Source organism: Vulpes lagopus, chromosome 5 (genome assembly GCF_018345385.1).
Source record: "Vulpes lagopus strain Blue_001 chromosome 5, ASM1834538v1, whole genome shotgun sequence".
NCBI classification, from domain to species: Eukaryota; Metazoa; Chordata; class Mammalia; order Carnivora; family Canidae; genus Vulpes; species Vulpes lagopus.
This window is the reverse complement of record NC_054828.1, coordinates 69,140,359-69,163,021: the sequence shown is the minus strand read 5'-3', so window position 1 is coordinate 69,163,021 and position 22,663 is coordinate 69,140,359. Positions and strand designations below refer to the sequence as shown.

At 51.9% G+C, this 22,663-nt stretch overlaps 1 protein-coding gene across 7 annotated transcripts; it reads right to left on the bottom strand.

Moving 5' to 3' along the window:
• Positions 1–255: 255 nt before the first annotated feature.
• On the bottom strand, positions 256–22,448 carry SMARCC2 (SWI/SNF related, matrix associated, actin dependent regulator of chromatin subfamily c member 2). Of its 7 annotated transcripts, none has more exons than XM_041756839.1 (30): positions 22,252–22,447; positions 20,407–20,526; positions 19,345–19,430; positions 18,775–18,856; positions 18,581–18,673; positions 17,254–17,323; positions 16,951–17,020; positions 15,983–16,058; positions 14,877–15,008; positions 14,656–14,771; positions 14,161–14,285; positions 12,879–12,938; positions 12,729–12,766; positions 12,312–12,442; positions 12,006–12,077; positions 8,690–8,803; positions 8,082–8,235; positions 7,297–7,389; positions 6,945–7,064; positions 6,785–6,847; positions 6,184–6,442; positions 5,804–5,965; positions 5,481–5,545; positions 5,179–5,314; positions 4,932–5,098; positions 3,704–3,838; positions 2,312–2,693; positions 1,927–2,010; positions 1,585–1,650; positions 256–1,047 (listed from the first exon to the last, which is right to left on the bottom strand). In XM_041756839.1, the coding sequence occupies exons 1-30, from the start codon at positions 22,360–22,362 to the stop codon at positions 971–973; spliced, it is 3,459 nt and encodes a 1,152-aa protein (XP_041612773.1). In that variant the 5' UTR covers positions 22,363–22,447; the 3' UTR covers positions 256–970. The 7 variants fall into 7 exon arrangements, with proteins under 7 accessions (XP_041612773.1, XP_041612774.1, XP_041612776.1 ...); XM_041756840.1 differs by having other exon boundaries at positions 6,945–7,061; XM_041756842.1 differs by having other exon boundaries at positions 1,585–2,010; positions 22,252–22,448.
• Positions 22,449–22,663: the final 215 nt, after the last annotated feature.

The window sequence follows — 22,663 nt, the reverse complement described above, 5'->3', positions numbered from 1 at the left end:
AAGGTTCTGATGGTCTCGGTGGAAGAGGGAAGAGGTTAGAGGGGTGACCCACCAAGTCAGAAGAAGGAGGTGCTTAAGTGCTTTTTGAAAAATGCAGGTTTTTACAGCTCCCCATCCTCTCTAGCTCCCCTTTCCATGTCCTCTAGGCGCCCAGTGACAGGGCCCAGGGAGGAGGAACGGTGCTCTTCCTTCCTCTATTACCTACCACAGGAATCCCCAAAATATGTTTCCCCACCAAATACACATACGCTGACATCAACTACGCAGGTGACTTTTAAAAACACAAAACTGACATTTGGGGGGGAGGGGTCATTGGCTGAGTTGGGGTGACCTAAAACAGCAACACTGAGGAGGCACAGGAGAGATTAGTAGGAACAAACCGGGGATGGGGTGGCTGATGGGGTTGGGGAGTTGATTCGGTTACTAATGAGGGGCTGGAGGAGACAGATTCTGCACCCTACTCTATCCCCAGAGTTCTCCCAGAACCTTAGTTCCTCTTTCCTGTCACCTCCCTCCTCCAAAAAATGTAAAAGTTGTAATTTTTTTTTTTTTTTTTTTAGTGGGTGGAGGGAGCTCCAATGTGGCTTTTTAATCTCTCTACTTCTTTAAAGGGCTTCATTTTTTTTTCATCCGTAAAAAATGCAGTAGTTTTGAGGGGGTGCACCCTTAAAAGTGGTTAATTAGAACCTTGTATAAACACCTTTCCCCAGCCCTTTGAGGGCAGCATCCCCAATCCTATCCTCTCTCCCAGACATTAGAAACATCTTTTAAACAGAAGTCCGTGAATAATCCGATATAAAAATGCATGCCTCTGACAGGCATGATGGGGGCTTTGGAGGGGCAGGAAGAGCTTTCCTTACGTAGTGATGAACTCTCCAGGCTGGGGAAGGGTCCCAGTGGTGGGGAGAGGGCTGTTCCTGGAACCTTGATCTCCATAGGGGGTGAGGGAGAGAGATGTCTGGCTGGCTCCTCACTGTGGAGGTGGCACAGGGGTGACTGTGCCTGGGCTCGGGGCCGTGGGGTCTGGAGGCAGAGGGGTACCTGGGTCTGTGGAGAAAAGGAAGATGAATCAGCTAGGGTGAGCAGGAAAGGGATCCAGACCCAGGCCACCACAGACGAACAGAACTGGGCATGGCATGCAATGGGTGGGTAGGTGACCGAGGGAGCCTTTCCCCAAAACCCTCTCCCACCTCACACTGGGCAGACGGAAATACCCACAATCCTCCTGCCCCCAAGGGAACTCTCTAAATGGGGCATTTGAACGTGATGGGAACAAGCAAAGGGGATGCCAATCATCATGCAGACAGGTAGCTGTTTTTCAAGTTTACAACTGAGACGCTGTGCCTTAGGACTCCTCCGTGACCCACCAGTGAAAGGCCCCAACGTCATCCCAGAGGTGGCAGCTGCCAGGATGGGGAATGGTGGAGGACAGCCAGAGAGGCCCTTCCCCCTGTGTTCTAATTTACCAGATCATTCAAAAAGGATTGTGGAAGTTCTATGACCTAAGCCCTTCCCCTAGCTGACCCCCATCCCTCCATGTGGACCCCTCTCCCTCACCCTCTTCCCCTCCAGGACCCTTCTCACCTGGCAGTGGGCTGGCACTGGGCAGGAGGTTGCCCTGAACAGCTGCCACAATGGCAGGGCTCTGGGCTGCGGCGGATCCGAGCCCCGGCCCGAGAGGCAAGGAAGATGGCATGGTGGTGGTCGCCGGCAGGTTAGGATGTAGAGGGTTCGCCATGGACACAGGCAGGTTAGGTGGGGGGAGAGTGCCCGGGGCAAACGGGAGATGGTGGTGATGCCCATGCAGGTTAGGAGGAGGGGGCAGGTTAATACTGATGGAGTCGGCTAGACTACCAAATGGGATGATGGATGGAGCAGGAGGAGGAGGAGGCGGCATGCCAAAAGGCAAACCCAAAGGAGCATTACCCGCCACGCCTGGGTGCCCGCTGCCTGGCACTGCCCCTGGCATCATTGCGGGAGGAGTTTGTTGGTTGGGGAACGGTGAGGGGCCTGGGAGCAAAGAGAAGAGGTCAAGAGGGTTAGAAGCGTAAGATCTCCCTTACCGACTCACTGTGCTAGCAAGGATCACCTAGCCACTCCTCAGCACCACCTTTCCTGATAGTAAGCGGTAAAGCCTCAGGATGAGACTCAAAGATCTGGATGTGGGGAGGGAGCCCTGTTGGTTCAGGGGTAGAAGGGAGGAGAGCCCATCTGTAGAAATCTCGTCCTATCACATATCCCTTTCAAGAGGGAATCCGAACATTCACCGGGGGCCCCCTGGTCAGCAGGAGTTCCAGAAGCTGTCACTTACCATGGGGTCCAGGGGGGGGAACCCCTGGTGGGACTGCCCCAGGCTGGGGGGCTCCAGCTGGTTGCTGCTGCTGTGGCCCCGCGGCTGACCCTGCCTGCCCAATCTGTTCAGAGGGGCCCAAGCTTCCGGGGGGGGGCCCACTGCCAGCAGGAGCGGGGGCCACGGAGGCCGGAGCCATGGCCAGGCTGTGAACCGTGGGCGGCCCAGCAGTGCCGGTGGGTGGGACAGGCTGGGAGCCCGGGGGCAGAGCTGGCGGTGGCTGCTGCTGCTGTTGGTGCATTTGCTGGAAGTGTTGCTGCCGGGCCCTCATCTCGGCATACTTCAGCTGCTCCATGTGGAAGGCTTGTCTATCTGCTAGGAGCTGCTGCCTCTGATACTCCAGCTGCCGGTGCCAAGTGGGGACTGTTACCCACGTGCAGAAGCCCACGAAGGCAAACGCCCCACCGCCTTCTCCGTCCCGACAAACCCTGCCTCTCATTCTGGCAGTTCCCTGCAGCAAGGGGGATCTTGGGCTCGGCCTTCCCGAGGGGGAAGATCTTGGGCTTGGCCTTCCCGGGGGCCCTGCCCTGCCCTCCCCGCTCCAGAATCCCCACCGCAGTGTCTGGCTGCCCGCGTGGCTTCTCACTGCGGTGGAGTTCATCTAGTGGGAGCCCTGACTCATTTCAGCTCCAAAGCTCGAAATCGGTCATGATTTTCATTGGGAAAATGCTTCCCGTTACTAATGTCAGCTCATGGTCTGTTCTTTCCTCAAAATTGGCAAAATGCTTACCAGGCGCAGGAAGCCATCCCAGATCAACTCTGTGGCCTCTGAGCTTTGCCTTTATTTCATTATCTCTCAGGACTTTTAATCTGAATTTGTCAGCTACTTTAAGCATTCACTGTTCTTGATGCCTCCATACTGGATATTGGGGTCTCCGGTTAAGCAGTAGGTTCTGCTAGGATCCCTGTCTTACATTTCTTTTTGTATCATCTCAAAGCCAAAACGGTTCAATACCATGTCCATTCTATCCCCTTTCCTGTTCACCTCCTGGATCTGAAGCCCCTTCCCTCTCATCATCCCTTAAACCTGCTCGATCACTCGACGAATACTTATTGACCGAGAGTCTACGATGGGCCAAACACTGCTCAAGGACCTGGACCCGAGGCAATCAAAAAACCAACTAGAATCTCTGCCCTATGATGCCAACATCGTGTGGGACCTCGGGCTCCAGGCTTCCCCTGTGAGCCACTTGTCCTTAACTGCCCAGGGCTGGGTCCTCCTGCCCCTACGCCACGAAGCTCTGCCACTCTCAGGCTTTCTCCACTGCTGTTCACGCCCATCCTCAACCAAGGCCCGGCCCAGTGTCAGGCTGTGGCCTTCGGCTGCACTGGCCCCCAGGGATTGCTACTCACTGCCTCTCGCTCCCGGTCCATGATCGTCTCCAACTCTTCAAAGTGCCGGAGTTTGATCTCCAACTTTTTCATCTGGGTCTCCACCAGCAGGGCCACCAGCGATTTGATCTTCCTCTCCTCCACGGCGGCCAGGTGCTAGGGAAGGCGGGGAGGGCGGCAGGTGAGCCGGAGGGCCCCAGGGGAGACAAGTCTGGGAGAGAGCCGTAGGGTGAGGCTGGCAGGTTTTAAGAAAGAACTTGCTGGGGGGGATCCCTGGGTGGCTCAGCGGTTTAGCGCCTGCCTTTGGCCCAGGGTGCGACCCTGGAGTCCCGGAATCAAGTCCCACGTCAGGCTCCCGGCATGGAGCCTGCTTCTCCCTCCTCCTGTGTCTCTGACTTTCTCTCTCTCTCTATCAGAAATAAATAAATAAATAAATAAATAAATAAATAAATAAATAAATAAATCTTAAAAAAAAAAAAAAAAAGAACTTGCTGGGGGCGCCCGGGTGGTTCAGTGGCTGAGCACCTGCCTTTGGCCCAGGGTGTGATCCTGGGACCCAGGATCGCATCCCACATCAGGCTGTGGGGAGCCTGCTTCTCCCTCTGCCTGTGTCTCTGCCTCTCTCTGTGTCTCTTGTGAATAAATAAAAATCTTAAAAAAAAAAAAAAAAAAAAAAAAAAAAGAACGAACTTGCTGTGGTCACAACCCACAGAGTAGCAAAGGCTTCATATTCTTAAAAGAACATGAAAAAAGAGAGAGTGGCAAAAGATAAGGTCAAATAATTAGAGGACAGACACAGGCCTAATGGTAAAAAGCTTTAAAAAGGGGATCCCTGGGTGGCGCAGTGGTTTGGCACCTGCCTTTGGCCCAGGGCGTGATCCTGGAGACCCGGGATCGAATCCCACGTCAGGCTCCCGGTGCATGGAGCCTGCTTCTCCCTCTGCCTATGTCTCTGCCTCTCTCTCTGTCTCTCTCTCTCTGTGACTATCTCTCTGCCTATGTCTCTGCCTCTCTCTCTCTCTGTGTTTGACTATCATAAACAAACAAATAAATAAATAAACAAACAAACAAATGCATGCTTTAAAAAGCTTCGAGAAGAGACGACCAACTCTCCCTCTTGGGATCAAAATGAGAAGGAAATGGGCCAGTGTTATGGAAACATCCTTGAGAAAAATTTCCCGCAGGGGAAGTGAGATCAGAGAAGGGGGCAGTGCCTTCCCTGGGGGTCTTCTGGGCCCCTGGCCCTCACCTTGGCCTTCACTGCGGCAGCGGCCAGGGCGGCGGCTGCGGCAGTGGAGAGGTTGCCCTCGCCGATGTCCCGCTCCACCTTCGTCTTCCTCTCCCCCTCTGACTCCACCATGTCCTTCAGCACTTCCTCTTGCCCTTCCTTTGGTTCCTTCTCCTTGTCGGGGTCAACTGGGCCAGGAAGAAGGTGGGGTTAGGCCAGCAGCCCACTTCTCTTCCCTAGAAACCAAGCACCAGGTGCGGAGGCTCACCTATGGGGTCCCCATCACTCTTCTCTGACTCCTTTTCACTGTCACCTTGTTTCCCTCTCTCTTCATCCTTCTTGGGGACCTCGCTGGTCTTCTCCTTTGTTTCTTCTTCAGTAGCCCCACCTCCTTCTCGGGCTTCCTGACATCCCAGTGAAAGAAAAGTAGACGGTGTCAGGGTAGCTGGTACACACAGGGCCGGACTGGGAGGTGAACTCCCACCTCCTACTGGGGAGGCTCTCGGCCTCCCCTCCCCACGCCCATGCCCCAGCCTCACAGCCCAGCCCATTCCCACTCATTCCCTATACCTTGGGCTCCTTCTTCTCCTCTGTGGCCTGGCCCTCCGCCCGTGCCTCATCAGTCCCGCTCTCCTCTGGGCCCGGGGGAAGAGAAAATGGGAAATGTCTGCTACAGAGTCCGTCTCTGTAAAACTTTTCCAAAAGCCTGCTCTCTTAGCCAAGATCTTAGCAGAGAGCCACGGTCCCAAAGGCGGGGTCCCGGGGGAAATATAAGCCCTGCCGATTCTCCCCATTCATCTCGTGCTCTGAGGATGACCCAAGGCAGGGAGGGCCCCGGGATGGCTCGGGCTCTTGGCAAAAGGAGAGAGATCCGGGACCCTGCCAGGCCTCACCGATCCGCTCGGGCTCATCGGAGGTGGTCCCTGCGATCCCACTGCTCTCCAGACCGAAGGCTGGGTCGGCCTTGCCTGTCACTTTGGCGGCTTCTTCCACTTTCCGAACATGGGCCTCCACCAAGGCTGTGGGTACTTCTTCCTTCATCTTGGAGAACTCTTCTGCAAGGTGCAGAGAGGACAAGGCTGGGGGCAGGGGCGGGCGGGCAGGTCTGGCTGTCCCTGTGGAAGCTGTCTCAGAAGCCCGTCTCTTCATCTAGACCAGCGTGGAGCTAGACAGGTGCCTGCGCTGACACCAGCAGCAGACAGTGCCAGTAGGGCAGCCACACTCGAGGGCCTTTCAAACCAAAACTACAGAGGCTGGGACCCCTTCACATTACCTAGGGCCGACTTCGCAGCAGCAGAGGCGACTCGAGGATCGACGACAGAGGCCAGGAAGGCAACAGTGCTCATAACAGGGTTGCCTGACTGACTGAAGGGGATAGGCTGGTAGGCCAGGGGGCCCAGGGAGGCCTCCGAGTCCTCCAGGTACGGGTCTTCAATGGGAAGACGAAGAAAATGCAAGATGCACTCATCCTGCGTGCGGCTTCCCACGTGCTCTGACACTTTGTTCCAGTCATCTTTGTACATTTCCAGTGCCTGGTGGTAGTGGTGGAGACACAACTTCCTTACTTAGCCACTTTCCTTGAAGGTCAACTCCCCCCATCCTACTAAGGGTAGCGGGCTTCAAAGCTCTCTGGTTGTGGTATTTGTGGATTCTGCTGGGTCCCAGGGGAATCTCCAAGTAGCACTACGAAAGGATATGGAGTTAATGAAATGGCCCAAATGCCTGGCCGGGAGCTGTTCCCCGGGGCAGGTGCGGCCGGCATCAGGGAAGAGAAAGACTGGGGATGAGATCATGCTCTCCCCACTCGTGAGCGCGGCTGGCACCCTGGCCACTTCTGTTGTCATGGAAAACCCTCTTTCCCTTGCCCCAATTACCTCCAGGAGTAGCAGGGTCTCTTGCTCCGTCCACTCTCGAGTGGCACTGGCTGCAGCTTTGCTCTGCAGGAGAAATGGGCGGGTCAGAGGCAGGAGCACTGGCTCCTATGGGACAAGGACACTCCAGCGCTGAAGTCAGCCCGCACCTCCCCCTCCGTACCTTGGAGGGGACGTTCTTCCTTGTGTACATGTCTGTGCGCAGCCCAAAGTTCTGCATGTCTGCTGGCTTCTCTTTGCCTTTGTCAGGGAAGTTGAGCATTTGCTGGGAAGCAGAGGTCTGCTATTTGTGGAGGGGAAAGAAAGAGGTGAGTCCGGGTGACCACGGGCGCCAGGGGCCGACAGAGAGAGAAAACAGACAGAAGGAGCTTCTTTCCCAAAGCCAGGGACACCGCTGGGTGGGGCTTCCTCCCTCACTGCTGTAGCTCCTCTGCTCTCACGTCTCTTCTTCCCGGGCAGGGGCCCCCCAATAAAGGGGCAAATAAGAAGCCCAGCGGGGTCTACACCCCACCTACCAGCTCTGGCTTGCCCTTAGCCGTCTCTGGCACCAGGTCATCCAGCTCTTTGCCCTTTCGCCCAGCCTTGGTATCAGCATCAACCTGGCGGCCCTGGGGGACAGAGCTTGGCGTCATGGAGGCTGGGCAGAAAATGACCAGGCCGAGGCCCTGGAGGCCTCAAGACCAAATGCTGGGCGGCCTGCAAGCTCTGGGGGCACTCATGCCACGGTTCCGTGTTCCCTTAATGATCAGTTAGATCTGTAGCTGGCATGATCCCCATTGGTATTCATGTAAAACTTTGTAAGTTCCTTTAGGAGCTGGACAATTAGGTTCTAATCCTAGATTTGGTAGTCTGTGACCCTGGGCAAGCCACGTAATCTGTCTCCTCTTAAGCTTTGTAATGTATGGAATGGAAGTGGAAAAAAAAAATGGAAGTGATAATAGTTTGAGGCAAAAATGAAAAAAAAAAAGTTGGAAACACGACAAAGTTAAAAAATTTCATGCAACTTAGTTTTAAGCCATTTTTCTCTAACTGCTCCATGCCCTACGCTGGCCTGTCTGCTCCTCGAGGACCAGGAGCATCTCTTCTCTCTCAGCAAGTCCTCGCAGTCTTAGGTACAGAGACTGAGAGAGGGTGCTAAACACACGGGGCTGATTCCTGTGGCCCTTTGCATCCCATGGAAAAGGAAGAAGCCTCAAAACACTCCTGAACCATTACCCTAAAAAACCAGAAAAAGAAAAGTCCGAAGAAGCCCAGTTTTTCCCAGCACCCCCACCCCCGCCCCCGCCGCCCCTCACCCTACCTGCGGGGTCTTGGGCTGCAGAGGCACCAGCCCCGACGGTGTGTCTGCCAAGACATGGAAGTGAGAGGTGGGCGGAGGCCCCATCGGGGTCGGTCGACTCTCAGCATCCACCTGGTAGTTAATGAGACCCCACTGCTCTAGGAAGGCATGGACCCTAGCAGGAGAGAGGGGAGACAGGGTCACACAGGGCAGCCAGAGAGGGGCAGAGGTGGGGTGTAAAGCTCTTTCCCCAGCTCTCTTCTCTGCTCATTCTACTCCCTGGCAAATCCCACCTCCTCTCACTCGCTAAGTGCCAGTGACACCCAGGCCTCCACTTCCAGTCAAGACCTCTCTCCATATCCACCCAACATCTCTTCCTGGAGAGCCAGGAAAATTGAACCGGGATCTTTCAACTACAGACACACTCCTTCTTTCTTCCACACACCAGAGAAGGCCACTACCATTCTTGCAAGTCACACATGCCCTGAGTGTGAACCGTGCCTTTCTCTAGAGGTGTTTTTTTTCCCTACTTGTTCCCCTATGCTCTTTGCTGGAAGCTCCCCTTACGCCAAGAGACATCCGTGGACAGGCATTCTTATGCACCCCCGTCCCCTCAGCTGCAGACCCACCTCATGATGGCACAGACATCACCAGCCAGGTTCCTACGGCAGGCAGTGGAGGTGAGATATTCTTGGGGGTTCAGCCGGTAAGTGTCAATCATGAAGTTTCGATAAGCCAGGTAGCTTGGGGGGAGAGACAGAGAGGTGAGAGGAAGGAAAATAAGTCGGCTGAGGACTGAAGGGTAGGAAAAGTGATAGAAGAGGTGATGGTTCCTCCTGTGTGAACCACTCTGTGAAGAGAACAGAGTGGATCGTCTGCCTCAGAAACCACTGTGAGTCTACACATGCTAGATGCAAGGGGTTCAAACATTGCCCTGTTTTCCTTGATGGGGTTTTCTTAGTTAAATGAATTGTCTCCCTGGCTATACTTGGGGAAGTTTCATCCAACTTTTGAACAAGCAGCCAAAACGCAAGAAAAGGTGCCCTTATTTCCAAAAGCCAGTGTTAAGGGGATGTCTTTATCCCTGCATCCAACTAGTCAGCACGATGTGCTATAAGGAATGTTTTTTGTTTTTTTAAGTAAGTCCCACACTGGATGTGGAGCTCATTAAAAAAGAAAAATATATATACACATATATATTTATATTTATTTATTTATGTTTTTATTGGAGAGAGAGTGTGCACGGGCGAGGGGCAGGAGAAGAATCTTTTTAAGATTTTTTTTTAAGAGGGCAGCCCCGGTGGCTCAGCGGTTTAGCGCCGCCTTCGGCCGGGGGCCTGATCCTGGAGATTGAGTCCCACGTTAGGCTCCCTGCGTGGAGCCTGCTTCTCCCTCAGCCTGTCTTTGTTTCTTTCTCTCTCTCTCTCTCTCTCATGAGTAAATAAATAAAATCTTAAAAAAAAAAATGTGTCTTCATGAGAGACACACAGAGAGAGGCAGAGACACAGGCAGAGGGAGAAGTAGGCTCCATGCCGGAAGCCTGATGCCAGACCTGATCCCGAATCCTGGGATCATGCCCTGAGCCAAAGGCAGACACTCAACCACTGAGCTACCCAGATGTCCCTTTTTTTTTTTTTTTTTAAGATTTTATTTATTTGTTAGAGAGAGAGCAAGAAAGCACAAGCAGGGAGAGGGGCAGAAGGAGAAGGAGAAGCAGGACCTTGCTGAGCAGGGAGTTCAATGCAGGGCTCAATGCCAGGTCCCTGGGATCATTACCTGAGCCGAAGGCAGCCACTTAACCAACAGCCACCCACGTGCCCCAAGAATCTTTTTCTTCTTTTTTTAGAATCTTTTTTTTTTTAATTATTTTTTAAAGATCTATTTATTTGAGAGAGCGAGCACATGTGAGTGGTGTGAGGGGCAGAGGGAGAGAATCTCAAGCCAATTCCCCACTGAGCATGGAGCCCAAACTGGGGGTTGATCCCACGACCCATGAAATCATGACGTGAGGTGAAATCACAAGTCGGATGCTCAACCAATTGAGCCACCTAGGTCCCCAAGGGAGAGAGAGAGAATCTTTTTTTTTTTTTAAGATTTTTATTTATTTATTCATGATGGACATAGAGAGAGAGAGAGAGGCAGAGACACGGGAGGAGGGAGAAGCAGGCTCCATGAACCAGGAGCCTGATGTGGGATTCGATCCCGGGTCTCCAGGATCGCGCCCTGGGCCAAAGGCAGGCGCCAAACCGCTGCGCCACCCAGGGATCCTGAGAGAGAGAATCTTAAGTAAGCTCCATGCCCACTGCAGAGGCTGATGCCAGGCTCGATCTCACAACCCTGTGATCATGACCTGAGCTGAAATTAAAAGTTGGGTGCTTAACTGAGCCACCCTGGCCCCCTTAGAATATAGGTTTTGAAGGTGGAAAAGATCTAAGTTCAAATTCCAGTTCTACCATGATGGCCTTGAGCAAGTTGCTTACATTTTTTGAACCTCAGTCTCCTAATCTGTACCATGGAGTGTCTGCTGAGGACTAGAAAGATCTAGTCTAGTACAGTGCCAGGCACACTTTAGGAGCTCAGCAAATGGTGGCTATTGTGTGGTATAGCATAAAGTTTGAGGACATGAACCAGTCTAAAGAAGTCAGATCCTGGGCAGCCTGGATGGCTCAGCGGTTTAGGGCCTCCTTCAGCCCAGGGCATGATCCTCGAGACCTGGGATAGAGTCCCATGTCGGGCTCCCTGCATGGAGTCTGCTTCTCCCTCTGCCTGTGTCTCTGCCTCTCTCTCTCTCTCTGTCTCTCATGAATAAATAAATAAAATTAAAAAAAAAAAAGTCAGATCCTGGTTTTTCTATTCACTGGCTGGGTGACCTTAATCAAGTGGCTTAACCTCTCTGTATCTCAGTTTCCTAATCAGTAAACTGGAGAGGATAAGAGGATGTACCTCTAAAGCTGATGTGAAGATTAGTCAATGCCTGTAAGACACTTGGTATGGTGTCCAGGAGATAGTAAACTTTCAGTCAACGCAGGCAATTATCACTATTTACTATCTTACGTCAAGAGAACAAAGTGTAGAACAGTTCCAGATCCAACCCTGCCTACAGACCATGTTGAATTCCTGTCACCAGTTCATTATTCCCTTTTCCTCTGGAGAGAGTGAGGCTTCTTCATACATACTGCTTTCCCCGGGGAAGAGGAGAGAACCCTACCAGGCTACAGAGAAAGAAGCATGGTGGGATGGCAAGATGGCCTCAGAGAGGGGGAAGCTGAGGAACAGCTGGGAAGCAAGCTTGTTCAGTTCTCAGGGGCATCAACTCTTTCTCACTCTTTTCATTCTGATATTTATCCTGGAGCATCCCTAACCATAGAAGATTGCCAAGACTCATCCAAAGCCAAACAGGTTTGGCTTGAGGCAACACTTTGAAGATGACAAAGACTTCTAAACCTTAAGCCCATGCTTCTCAGAAACAGAGAAACAGAACACTTCTCTCCAGGGAGCCTTCTCCATCCCTTCACTCCAAGTCTTGCATCTTCATGGCTCCTCCTGTTTTTCTACTAAAATCTACTCTCTGGGACTAGCATGGCCATTCACATTTTAGTCAAAGCTATTATTTATGCTAGGGACATCTGCGTTCTAGATACCTCATTTATTTATGGATTGGCAGGCTCTGTCCTCTATTGAGAGATGGAGGCATCAGAGCAGGTACCCATTTTGGACAGAAGACCATGCTTAATCCTGCCCCCAGGCAAATCCAAGAGAGCATTCTACTGTGGCCACAGTGCTGGGCTGGGGGTGCCCGTGGGAGAGATCACATCTTTGTGAGAGTAGCACAATGCCTAGCTCATCGGAGAGCTCAAGAAATATTTGCTAAATTGAATCCTGCTGGGTCAGGAAGGGTGATCAGGGACGGGAGGGAGAAAGAGTCATGAGCTGAGATCTCCTTACATTTCCGGGGTCTTGGACTTGTTCTTGCCGTTAAAGAACTCGGGGAGAGCCCTCCGCTCAATGGCATGAACACTGCAAGAGAAGACAGAGTAGATTCAGAAGGCGCCCGAGCAGAGACAGGAGCCTCAAAGAGAGGGAAAAGAGGTGGTAAGACTCAAGGAGACCAGAAGCTCCGCCAACACTGAAGCGTACCCCAGTCTACCTGGTTGATGAAGAAATAATTTATTTGGAGACAGAAGGGGAACAACATGTTGGCCTCAGGAGGCAGGGAAATAGGGATGCAGTGAGAAGTCGGAGCAAGAGTACCTATTATAGTCAAACCAGGCAGCGTAGCTGGGAATGATGATGTGGTGGGTCTGTTCAGTCACGTTGTCCTCGTGCAGGTCCGGATTCTTCGTCTGCTCCCCCTTATTCCCCATACTGTTTTCATCCTCATCCTAAAAGTATGGAGGCTGCTGGACACTCAGCATTCCCATTTTGCCCCTGGCAACCCTCTGCTTCTCCCACACCCCGGGAAAGTGGGAACTAATGATGCCATAGGAATGGACTGTTAAGGGCCCCAGGACCCGGAAAGGGTCAGAGTTTTGAGTACTGAACAACAGCTAAAACTAGACTAAGGTGGGAAAACCCTAGGCAGTAGAAAGTTCTGGGTAGAAGGAACTTTAGAAGCGCAAATCCAAATCCCATAGAGAGGTAGAGAGGGCCTCTCTAAACTGGCTCCACCTTGCCCGTGGTCTCCATGCTTTCATCCTCCTGTTCATCTGAAAGAGAGAGTGAGCAAATCAGGAGTGGAGCCAGAGCAGCAGCAAGAGTCCTGCCCTGAAAAGCCGTGGCAGGCTAGGGGAAGCGGGCCACAGAGCCTCCTCTCCTTACCCAGGTCAGTCATGGTGCCTCCTTTGACCGGGGCGGACTCTGAATCCTTCTTAGTGTTGACTGCCAGGAGAGAGAGTCATTTTATCAGACAGGGTCTGCCCGAATCAAGTCTTTAACTCTCCACCTTTAACAATTCTAAGAGATCTCTGATCACAAAAGGGTTCGGTAACTCCCTCCAGGCACAGTCATTCTGGGGCTTGAAACTCACCTGCCGTTTTCCCTCCTTCCCCCCCACGCCAAACGGTCACTTAACTCTTCCTATACAGAAGCATCTTCCACTCTCCGGACACTCATCAAGCATTCCTGTCTCTAACAGGCCCCTCTTATCTCCATCTGTGTGTCTGTGAACTCTTAATGGATTGAGACAGAGTCTGACCAAATCACTCTGGAGAGGACTGGTTGGATCGCCAACATTTTTGAAAGCAAGGGGGCTTCTCTTAACCGAATCCATACACAACAGCTCAGGAGAAAACATGAATATGGAAGAGAGCTGCGGTGATTGATGAAGGGGGTTGAGGCCAGCACTCCTCTATCTCAGTAGCCCCCACCGCAACCCCTGAAATACACTCCTTGACATCGGAGCTCGTCTATGGAATACAGATTGCAGTCCACCTTTGCAGCTATACAACTCTCTATCATTGCAAAGCAATGGTCTCCAAAGTGGGGTTCTCACACAGGACGGCAAGAGATGGTCCAGTGGAATACAGGTAGAGAATAGCAGAACTTCTCTTTATATTTGTTTTTTCATTTTATCCTTTACATTTTCCCATTTTTAAGATAATGTTTGCATGTGTCTCACGATGTTCCTAAAGCAACGGTACAGCAGCACATATATAACTCATGCTCAAGGGGCACCCAGGTGGCTCAGTGGTTGAGCATCTGCCTTCGGCTCTGGTCATGATCCTGGGGTTCTGGGATCGAGTCCCACATCGGGCTCCCTTTGTGGAGCCTGCTTCTCCTTCTGCCTGTGTCTCTGCCTCTCTCTCTCTGTGTCTCTCATGAATAAGTAAATAAAACCTTTAAAAATAATAATAATAATAATCTGTGCTCAAATACTTTACTGAAGGGGGTATGTGATCAAAAACAGTTCAGAAACAACTACTGTCAGGTACAAGCACAGTACACAACTCAGATGTGGCTCAAGTCAGAGGACTGCCCATGTTGGGAAGAATAATTTTAATAAACAGCTAAATTGAAGGGCCAGATCCTCAAGACCTGGAGCTTGGCCTGAGAAATCAGCCCTCTCGGAAGGCAGGTCCCTGAAGCTTGGTGTGGCCCGTACCTGTCTTAGGTAACGTCACCTCCTCTACATTGGGGACTGGTGAAGGCTCGTCCATGTCCTTTGTCAGGTCTTCTTGCTCCTCCTCTCTGTGCCCACGCTTTGACTTGGTGTAAGGTGTTGAGGGACTGGGGAGGAAAGGTAATGAAAGCTAACCTGGTCACCCTTAAGCAAGGAGTCCCTGGAAGCTGAGGTTCAAGGGGAGTGAAGCAAGAGAGAATCCCCAAGGGGGAGCTAAGCATGCATAGACACGCATCACTACAGAGGACAGGGAAGTGCAAAGGTCTTCCCTTGAAGATGTCACTCTGAGGTCACTAGTGGCTGCAACTAGAACTAACAAGTGGGCAGCTAAAGAAGACCTCACCCTCCCTCTCAGGACACCAATAGGAGCAGGGCCGACCCCGGTCAGGGCCAGGTAGTTACAGGAAGGAGTCTATCCTTCCCTTCCTTCAACATGGAGAGAGTGGTGAAGGTGGGGCAGGGTAGCGGCTGGCATACCCTTTCTTGGCATTTTTCTTCTTAGCTTCTGGGGTTGGTGAAGGAGAGGGGGAGCGCTTCCTCTTTTTATAGTTGCCCCCCTTCTTGTCCCGTCGATCTGAATCTGGGCTGTTCACCTGCAGGTTGGAGAATTGGAGTGAATGTCAGCCAACAAGCCCCACTGAAGACTTATCCCCAAGCTTGTGCTAAGGGATCAGGGAAGAAAGAAGAGGAAGTTTCACCTCATCCGTCAGAGTCTTGGCTGAAATCTTCTTTCGGCGGGAGACAGGGCTTTTATCATCATTTACTTCATAGTCTTCCTCATTCATCCATTCATTGAAAGTGTCTGTGTCCAGAATCCACTTTGCATGAACCTGAAGTACAAAAGGCAGACTGTGCTGGAGAGAAACCTGAAAGCCACAGCTGTCTGGGGGTCCCCCCTTTATAAGATCTTGTTTATTTACCTGAGAGAGCGATTGCGAGTGTAAGAGAGAGCACAAGTGGGAGGGAGGAGCAGGCTCCCCGCTAAGCAGGGAGCCTGATGCCAGGCTCAATCCCAGCACCCTGGGATCATGACCTGAGCTGAAAGCAGACATCCAATCAACTGAGCCACCCAGGTGCCCCTGTCTGGGGGCCCTTAAGAGAAGAGCTGAAGGAGACAAGAGCCTGTGCTTGACCTCCAAAGAGTGGTCTGGTCCCAGTATACATCTTTTTTTTTTTTTTTTTAAGATTTTATTTTATTATTATTTTTTAACTATAATTTTTTTTTAAGATTTATTTATTTGTTTGTTTATTTATGAGAGAGAGAGAGGCAGAGACACAGGAGAAGGGAGAAGCAGAGAGAGGCAGAGACACAGGAGGAGGGAGAAGCAGGCTCCACGCCAGGAGCCCAACGTGGGACTTGATCCCGGGACTCCAGGATCGCGCCCTGGGCCAAAGGCAGGCACCAAACCGCTGAGCCACCCAGGGATCCCCCAACTATAAAGTTTTGATGTAAACTCTAAACTTCTTGAAGAAATTTTATTTATTTATTAGAAAGGGCAGAGAGCCAGTATGAGCAGGGGGGAGGGGCAGAAGGAGAGGGAGAAGCAGGCTCCCTACTGAGCAGGGAGCCCCACAGGAGGCTGGGTCCCAGGATGCAGAGATCATGACCTGAGCCAAAGGCAGACACTTAACTGACTGAGCCACTCAGGCACCCCTAAAAAGATTTTATTTTTAAGTAACATCTACACACAACACAGGGCTCAAATTTACAACCCCACGATCAACAGTTGCATGCTCTACCAACTGAGCCAGCCAGGTACCCCCTGGAATACTTTTTGTGGTCAGGGGGGCAAGAAATGCTCACCTTCCTAGGTTTCTCAGGAGTTGGAGCATCTTCCACAGATGCTTCAATGTCACTGGCTGGGATCCACGTGTCATAACTGCCATGGGAAATTGAGCATGAAATAGGATCAATGGGATGGGATTGTAGAATAGTAAAGTACAAATCTTTTACCTTTTCCATTTATAAAAAGCACTGGGTTGTTGGGTTATTTTTTGGTATGATTGGTTTTCCTATTAACATCGGGTTTTTTTCCATTATGAAGTAATAAAAAACAATTCCAAAAAAAAAAAAAAAAAAAAAATCAGCCCAACACAACTATTTGATATATTTTTTTTTCCAGTAAATTTTTCCTGTACAATTTTTTAATTTATTAATGAGAGAGAGAGAGAGAGAGGCGGAGACAGAAGCAGACTCCTTGCAGGGAGCCCGATGTGGCACTTGATCCCGGGACCCCGGGATCATGACCTGAACCAAAGGCACATGCTCAACCACTGAGCCACCCAGGTGCCCCTACAATTTTGTTTTTACATAATTCCAATGTTACTATGTTATTTCACAACTTGCATTTAACATTTTCTATAAATTATCCAGTGATTTCTTTTTTTCCATGTTATTTCTATTGTATGTATTTCTATTAGTATGGCTCCATACTAATCCACTGAATAGATACACAAATTGCTAAAACATTTTCCCACTGTTAGACATTTAGATTGTTTCTAACATTTACTTATCGCAGATAACACTGGAATAACCATTTCACACATAAAGCCCCCGTCCTTTTAGCTTAATCCTCATCTATAAGTCCAAACCTCTCCCAAGACAGATTCTCATGATGGAGAGGAGGAGAACAAACAAAACAAAACAAAACAACCCCCAACAAAACAGACCTAAAAATAACCCCCAAAGAGTGCCTGCTTGCTTTGCTAGACGTTCTAGGGCTTCTCGGTCTGGTTTCTGTACTCAAACCTGCCCCAGGACCCTATCCTCACCTGTCAGGGTAGTAGCCCCAGTGCAGAAGAACCTGCTTATCCCGCTTCATGACTGGTCGTACCCATTCCTCTGGGGATAGAGACAGAACAAGGAGAGATATAAGCTAAAGGGATACACAAAAGGTAACTAACTTCACAACTCATGTTGCAGCCAGGGACCTGGAAATAGGAACATATGGCAGTGGGAGGGCTCAGGGTTGAAAGGAGAGAGGAGAAGCCCAGGCAGTGCGTGGGGGCTGAACAGTCCCCTGGTCCTAGTCCAAGCCATCCACTGCAGAGGCCAGGAAAACCCAGGTCTCTCACCTTCTTCCAGGTTCCCTGGGACAGGATACACAACATGGGAGGCATTGTTCTTATCCTCAGTGACTGTTCCCTGGACAGCACAAGGAAAAGCAGGTAAACACAGTCCCCTCTGAATTACTCACAGGTGTAAATAAGCCAAAATAAGATTTAGCCATAGACTGGCCTTCCTAATCATATTTTGCTCAGAACTGTATTTAAGTTAATTTGCATTCTTTTTTTTTTAATTTTTATTTATTTATTTATTTATTTATTTATTTTTAAAGATTTTATTCATTTATTCGTGAGAGACACAGAGAAAGAGAGGCAGAGACACAGGCAGAGGGAGAAGCAGGCTCCATGCAGGGAGCCCGATGTGGGACTCGATCCCGGGTCTCCAGGATCACGCCCTGGGATGCAGGCGGCGCCAAACCGCTAAGCCACCAGGGCTGCCCAAAATTTTTATTTATTTATGATAGTCACAGAGAGAGAGAGAGAGAGAGGCAGAGACATAGGCAGAGGGAGAAGCAGGCTCCATGCACTGAGAGCCCGACGTGGGATTCGATCCCGGGTCTCCAGGATTGGGCCCTGGGCCAAAGGCAGGCGCCAAACCGCTGCACCACCCAGGGATCCCAATTTGCATTCTTTAAGCACATACAAGCTGAGAGGCAGAGGGAAATAGCTGGGATACTGCTAATAATGAAGAGAAATTAAAGAACTAAAGTTGCTCTAAAAATCCTCTGAATAGATAATCTGCACATGGGAAACGTAAAGCTGACTGTATGTCCCTAGCAATGGCATCTGCTTGTTTTTTTTTTTTCTTTAATTTTTATTTATTTATGACAGTCACACACAGAGAGAGAGAGAGGCAGAGACACAGGCAGAGGGAGAAGCAGGCTCCATGCACCAGGAGCCCGACGTGGGACTCGATCCCGGGTCTCCAGGATTGCGCCCTGGGCCAAAGGCAGGCGACAAACCGCTGCGCCACCCAGGGATCCCAATTTTTTTTTTAATTTTTATTTATTTATGATAGTCACACACAGAGAGAGAGAGGCATCTGCTTGTTATTACAGAGTTCTAGAGTAAAGGTTTCATTTCTCTGAAATCAGGAAATCTCTGGCTTTCCTCACCCTCAGGCCAATGCAGCCTCTAGGAATAGTAATCCAAGCCTGTCAAGACTGGGAAATGGGAAAAGTGAACTGAGAAAGAGAGGCTCAAGGCTTTAATCTTTTTCCAAGTAGGCAGAGCAGCCTCTGCAGTACAAAACATGTTATCTAAAGGCTGCTTATTGTACGGAAAACATCAGGAAAAGAAGCATGGAGTTTCCAAAACTTCTCACACACCCACTCACCTGGTGTCTCTTGATAATGTCCTTTAATTTCCCTAGCAGTTTGGGTTCAATTTCCGGGCAGAGAAAAATGTTAGGTCGAGACAGGCAGTTATTCTGTGGGGAAAAGAAATAGATGGGATAGGATCATGGGGAAAGCATATTTTGGATTTTCACTGAGGGAAAGGAGATAGACCGCAGAGGTTCTTGACTATTACCTGAACCAAGGACTTCTCAATGGTCATGAACATTTCCACGTTGCGGTCCATGCGTGATGGATTCTGGAAATCGTAACGCCGCCTTGAGAAGAGGCAATAATCTAGTGAGTGGTATAGATCAGGTCTGAAGATGAGGTTAGGGTATGTGACTTTTTTTTTTGGGGGGGGGGGTATGTGACTTTTTAACACGGGAAATCAGGAAGCAATCTTGCCCGCAACTGTTGCCAAAATGGCCTGGGATCTTGGGTTCACTAATCTCAACTCCATGAATCACTTTGTACTTAGTCTGAAAGGATGAAGAAAAGCTTGAGATGCCAACCTAAGAATCCCCTTTCCTCTACAATACACACACTGATGCACATATACACACATGCTCACTCACTCTTGGAAACTATTTTGGCTCTGACACTCAGCCACTCTTCTGACCTAGCAAGTCAAGCTTACTGACCTAGCAAAGCAAGAGACTTGCAAGGATGTCTACCTATGCTCTCCCACCTCCAGAAAGACCCAGGGAATCATAAAGGGGGAGTCCCCTCTAATGTAAGAAGCATAGAGAAGTAGGCATCTCACCATCCCTGGTCACTCTTGAATTTGTAGGCAGCTGCAAGTATGTGGCACAGGGAGCCTCCTGCTTTGAAATCTAGGAAACATTTGATCTACAAAATTGAGATAGGAAAGTAGTATGTGAGAGTTATATCCTAAATTCTCTTATTAACAATCCTTCCACAAAATCCCATGCTGAACTAATCTCTCTCAAAGCTGGAATTCTTTTTCATGTTTTTTAAGATTTCTCTATTTATTTAAGAGAGAGAGAGAGAAAAAAAAAAAAAAAACACTGTGCAGGGAGGGAGGGGCAGAGGGGGAGAGAGTCTTAAGCAGACACCTTGCTGAGCACGGAGCCCCATGCAGGGCTTGATCCCACAGCCCTGAGTTCGAGATCTGAGCCAAAATCGAGTTGGGAGGCCCAACCGACTGAACCACCCAGGTGCCCCCAAAGGTGGAATTCTTTAACCCCTATGCCACAGTATCACGTGGCCTGGAAGAAGGGGGAAAGAAAAAAACCAGTATTCACAAAGCCCCATCTTGTGCCACGTACTTACTGGGTCACCTCATTGACCATTACAGAAACCCTACAAGGTAGAGATATTATTCCCATCTAGAGATGAAGAACAGACACTTAAAAGGTTTAAATGGCTTGCCCAAGATCACAGAGATACCAAGTGGCAGAGCCAGGATTTGAACACAAGCCAATGCAAATCCCAATCTTGTACCCTTTCAACCACGCCACAAGAGTTTCATGTACGAGCTCAGACACTCTGACATAACCTGTTGAATAAAGTTTTTCTTTTTTAAGAAGAATAGAGATTTTAAGAAGTCTCTACACGCAACACCGAATTCACAACCCCCAGATCAAGAGTCGCACACTGCACCGACTCAGCCAGCCAGGTGCACCTCGCTGCACCAAGTATTACAAGACAAAAGGAGGAGTAAATTGGGGACCAAGGCAAGCCAGTAACGCCCTGACCAGGGAGGGGGATAACAGGCAATTACCCACATCTCCAAAAGTATGAAATTTACAAAAACCCCACAGTTCCCAGTTTGGAGGATTCATCCCCTTGCATTTGCACTCACCGGCAGTTTAGTGAGCGGTGCATTGCTGACATGTTTGCCAAAAACTTCTTCCTGAAACTGTAGCAACTGTACAACCAGGCTAGACAAGGACTTGTTGGTAGGTGGTTCAGCTTGTATATACTGGGGAAACAGAGGCAAATGGAAGAGAAGTAGACCTCAGACAACCTGTCCACTATCTCCCTTATTTTTTCCCAAGGGGCCCTGGAAGCATCTGGGGTGGAAAAAATAGTGTCTCCTTCCCCCACAGGTCTAGTTTCTATAAAGAAAATGGCAGAAGGGAAGGCATGTAAGCCCCTCACCGGAAGTGGAAATTCTGCTGCCCCCAACCCAGCCTGCCAGCAGCGGGAGCTGGAGGCAAGTGGGGCTTCCTACTTGTCAGCTTCGTTCTGAAACTGGGAGTTAGTTGTAGGATCCTGATTTCTAGTCAACAGCACTGAGGGCGGTAAGATCCTGAAGGTTCAGTAAATTCAGGCAAAGGAAGCAATATCTTTGAGGCTCTAAGCCAGACCACAGTGTATTTCTTGGGGGTAACTTTGTGGAGGCCAAGACTCCCCCTGCAACATAGCCTAATAAGAAAGGTGCAAGGAAGTGAGGCACGGCAAACAGACGGGGAGCCCGAGCCGGGCCTTCTGCTTCTGCTAGGAACTGGGCACAAACGCTTTCAAGGGGGCAAGGACCAGCTCCTGCCCAGCCTGGTGAGGAAGAGCAAGAAAACATCGATGCTTTCTGAGGAAACAGTATCTGAGACAAGCAACCCCGGGCCTTCTCACGCATTTCCATGTGCCGCAACCTAGTATCCTAGCCTCCTGTTCTAATTTAAATCTGAGCCAGGAGGCTAACTTTCTCTTTACCTTTTGACCCCTGCTTCCTCAACCCTAATCACAGAGACCAGCGCTCCTCTCAGTGGGAGATGTAGAGAGAGCCCCGCACCAGAGGGTAAGCGACAAAGGGCCGTCAGCCCCCCGGGCCAGAGACTAAGCCCCCGCTGATCTCCCTTCCGGACCTTCCGGAAGGTCAAAGGTGGAGGCCTGGGAGCCGGGGCCTCGCGCTGGGGTGCAGGCGCCCCCGGCCCGGCAGCTGGTTGTCAGGAGCCTCGGGGGAAGGGCCGCGGCCGGGCCGGGGGGGCGGACTCCTAAGCGCCCGGCAGCTCCTGACAGGCTGCGGAGCTGGGCAGGAAGAGCCGGGCCGACGGCGAGCCTCCCACCGGGCGGCGCGGGGCGGAGGCCGAGCTGTCCGCGGGCGCAGCCGGGGCGGACGGCCCTCTCGGCCGGGCCCGAGACAAAGACAGCGCCGGGGGAGGTTCGACGGGAAAGTCAGGTAAGGCTTTCTGAGCCCTTTGTTCAGCCGCTTGTCACCTGCAGGCGCGGCCGGGGGCTGAGGCAGCAGCGTCCTGGGCCCGGCGCCCTGGACCGGAGCGGTGCGAGGCCAGCGGCCGGGGGCTCCATTGTGAGGTGGCAGGAGGCTGTGCCCGGGGCTGCGAGCTCCCGGCTCCCGTGGGGCGGGCGGCGGGGACAGGTGGGGGGGCGCTGCCGCCCGCGGGCCCGGCCTGCCCGGTGCCTGTTTACCCGCCCGCTCCCACCGCCTCCCGGGCGGACACAAAGCCCGCGGAGGCCTCAGCGTCGCCGGCCCGGCTCCGGGCAGCTCCGGCGGGCGGGCTGGGCCGGGGGCATCCGGCGCCGCGTCCGCCCCCCGCCGCCTCTCCCGGAAGGGCCCGCAGGGCTGTGGCCCCGGGCGGGGGCGGTCGGCGCCGGGACCCGCCGCGCGGCGGCGAGAAACGGGGGCGCAGGGGGCGCGGGCGGCCGCGGCCTTTGTCCCGCCCCCGGCCGCGCGGCCCTGCCCGCGTACCTTCTTGTAGTTCTTGCCGAGCCAGAGCCTCACGTTGTCGAACTGGGTCACGGTGTCCGCGGCCTCGTAGTACTTCACGTTGGGGCCGCCGTCCTTCTTCCGCACCGCCATCTTCTCGGGCTCGGGCCCGCCGCCGCCCGCCCCGCGCCGCTCAGCTCCCGCCTCCTCCGCCTCCTCCTCCGCCCGCCTCCCGCCGCCTCCCGCCGCCGCGGCCGCCGCCTCCCGCCGCCTGGGCCGGCCCGGCCCTCGCAGCGCCCCCTGCCGGCCTCTCGGCCACGGCGGCGGCGCGGCTCCCCGCGCGGGGCGCACCCGGCGGCCTCCCCGGCGGTCTCCGCGGCGGCGGCGGGGGCGCGGGGAAGCAGCTGCGTCCCGGAGGGCGCGCCCCCGGTCGCCCCCTCCCCGGCGCGAAGCC

Bases quoted from the DNA above. Each gene is read 5' to 3' on its own strand.
- SMARCC2 (XM_041756842.1), bottom strand. From the start codon at position 22,362: ATGGCGGTGCGGAAGAAGGACGGCGGCCCCAACGTGAAGTACTACGAG. The intron at 14,772-14,876 runs GTGAAACTTCCT...TCCAACCTGCAG, and splicing joins CCAAGACTCTGACGGATGAG to GTGAACAGCCCAGATTCAGA. The intron at 5,966-6,183 runs GTAATGTGAAGG...TGCACCTTGCAG, and splicing joins TGCTGCGAAGTCGGCCCTAG to AAGAGTTCTCCAAGATGAAG.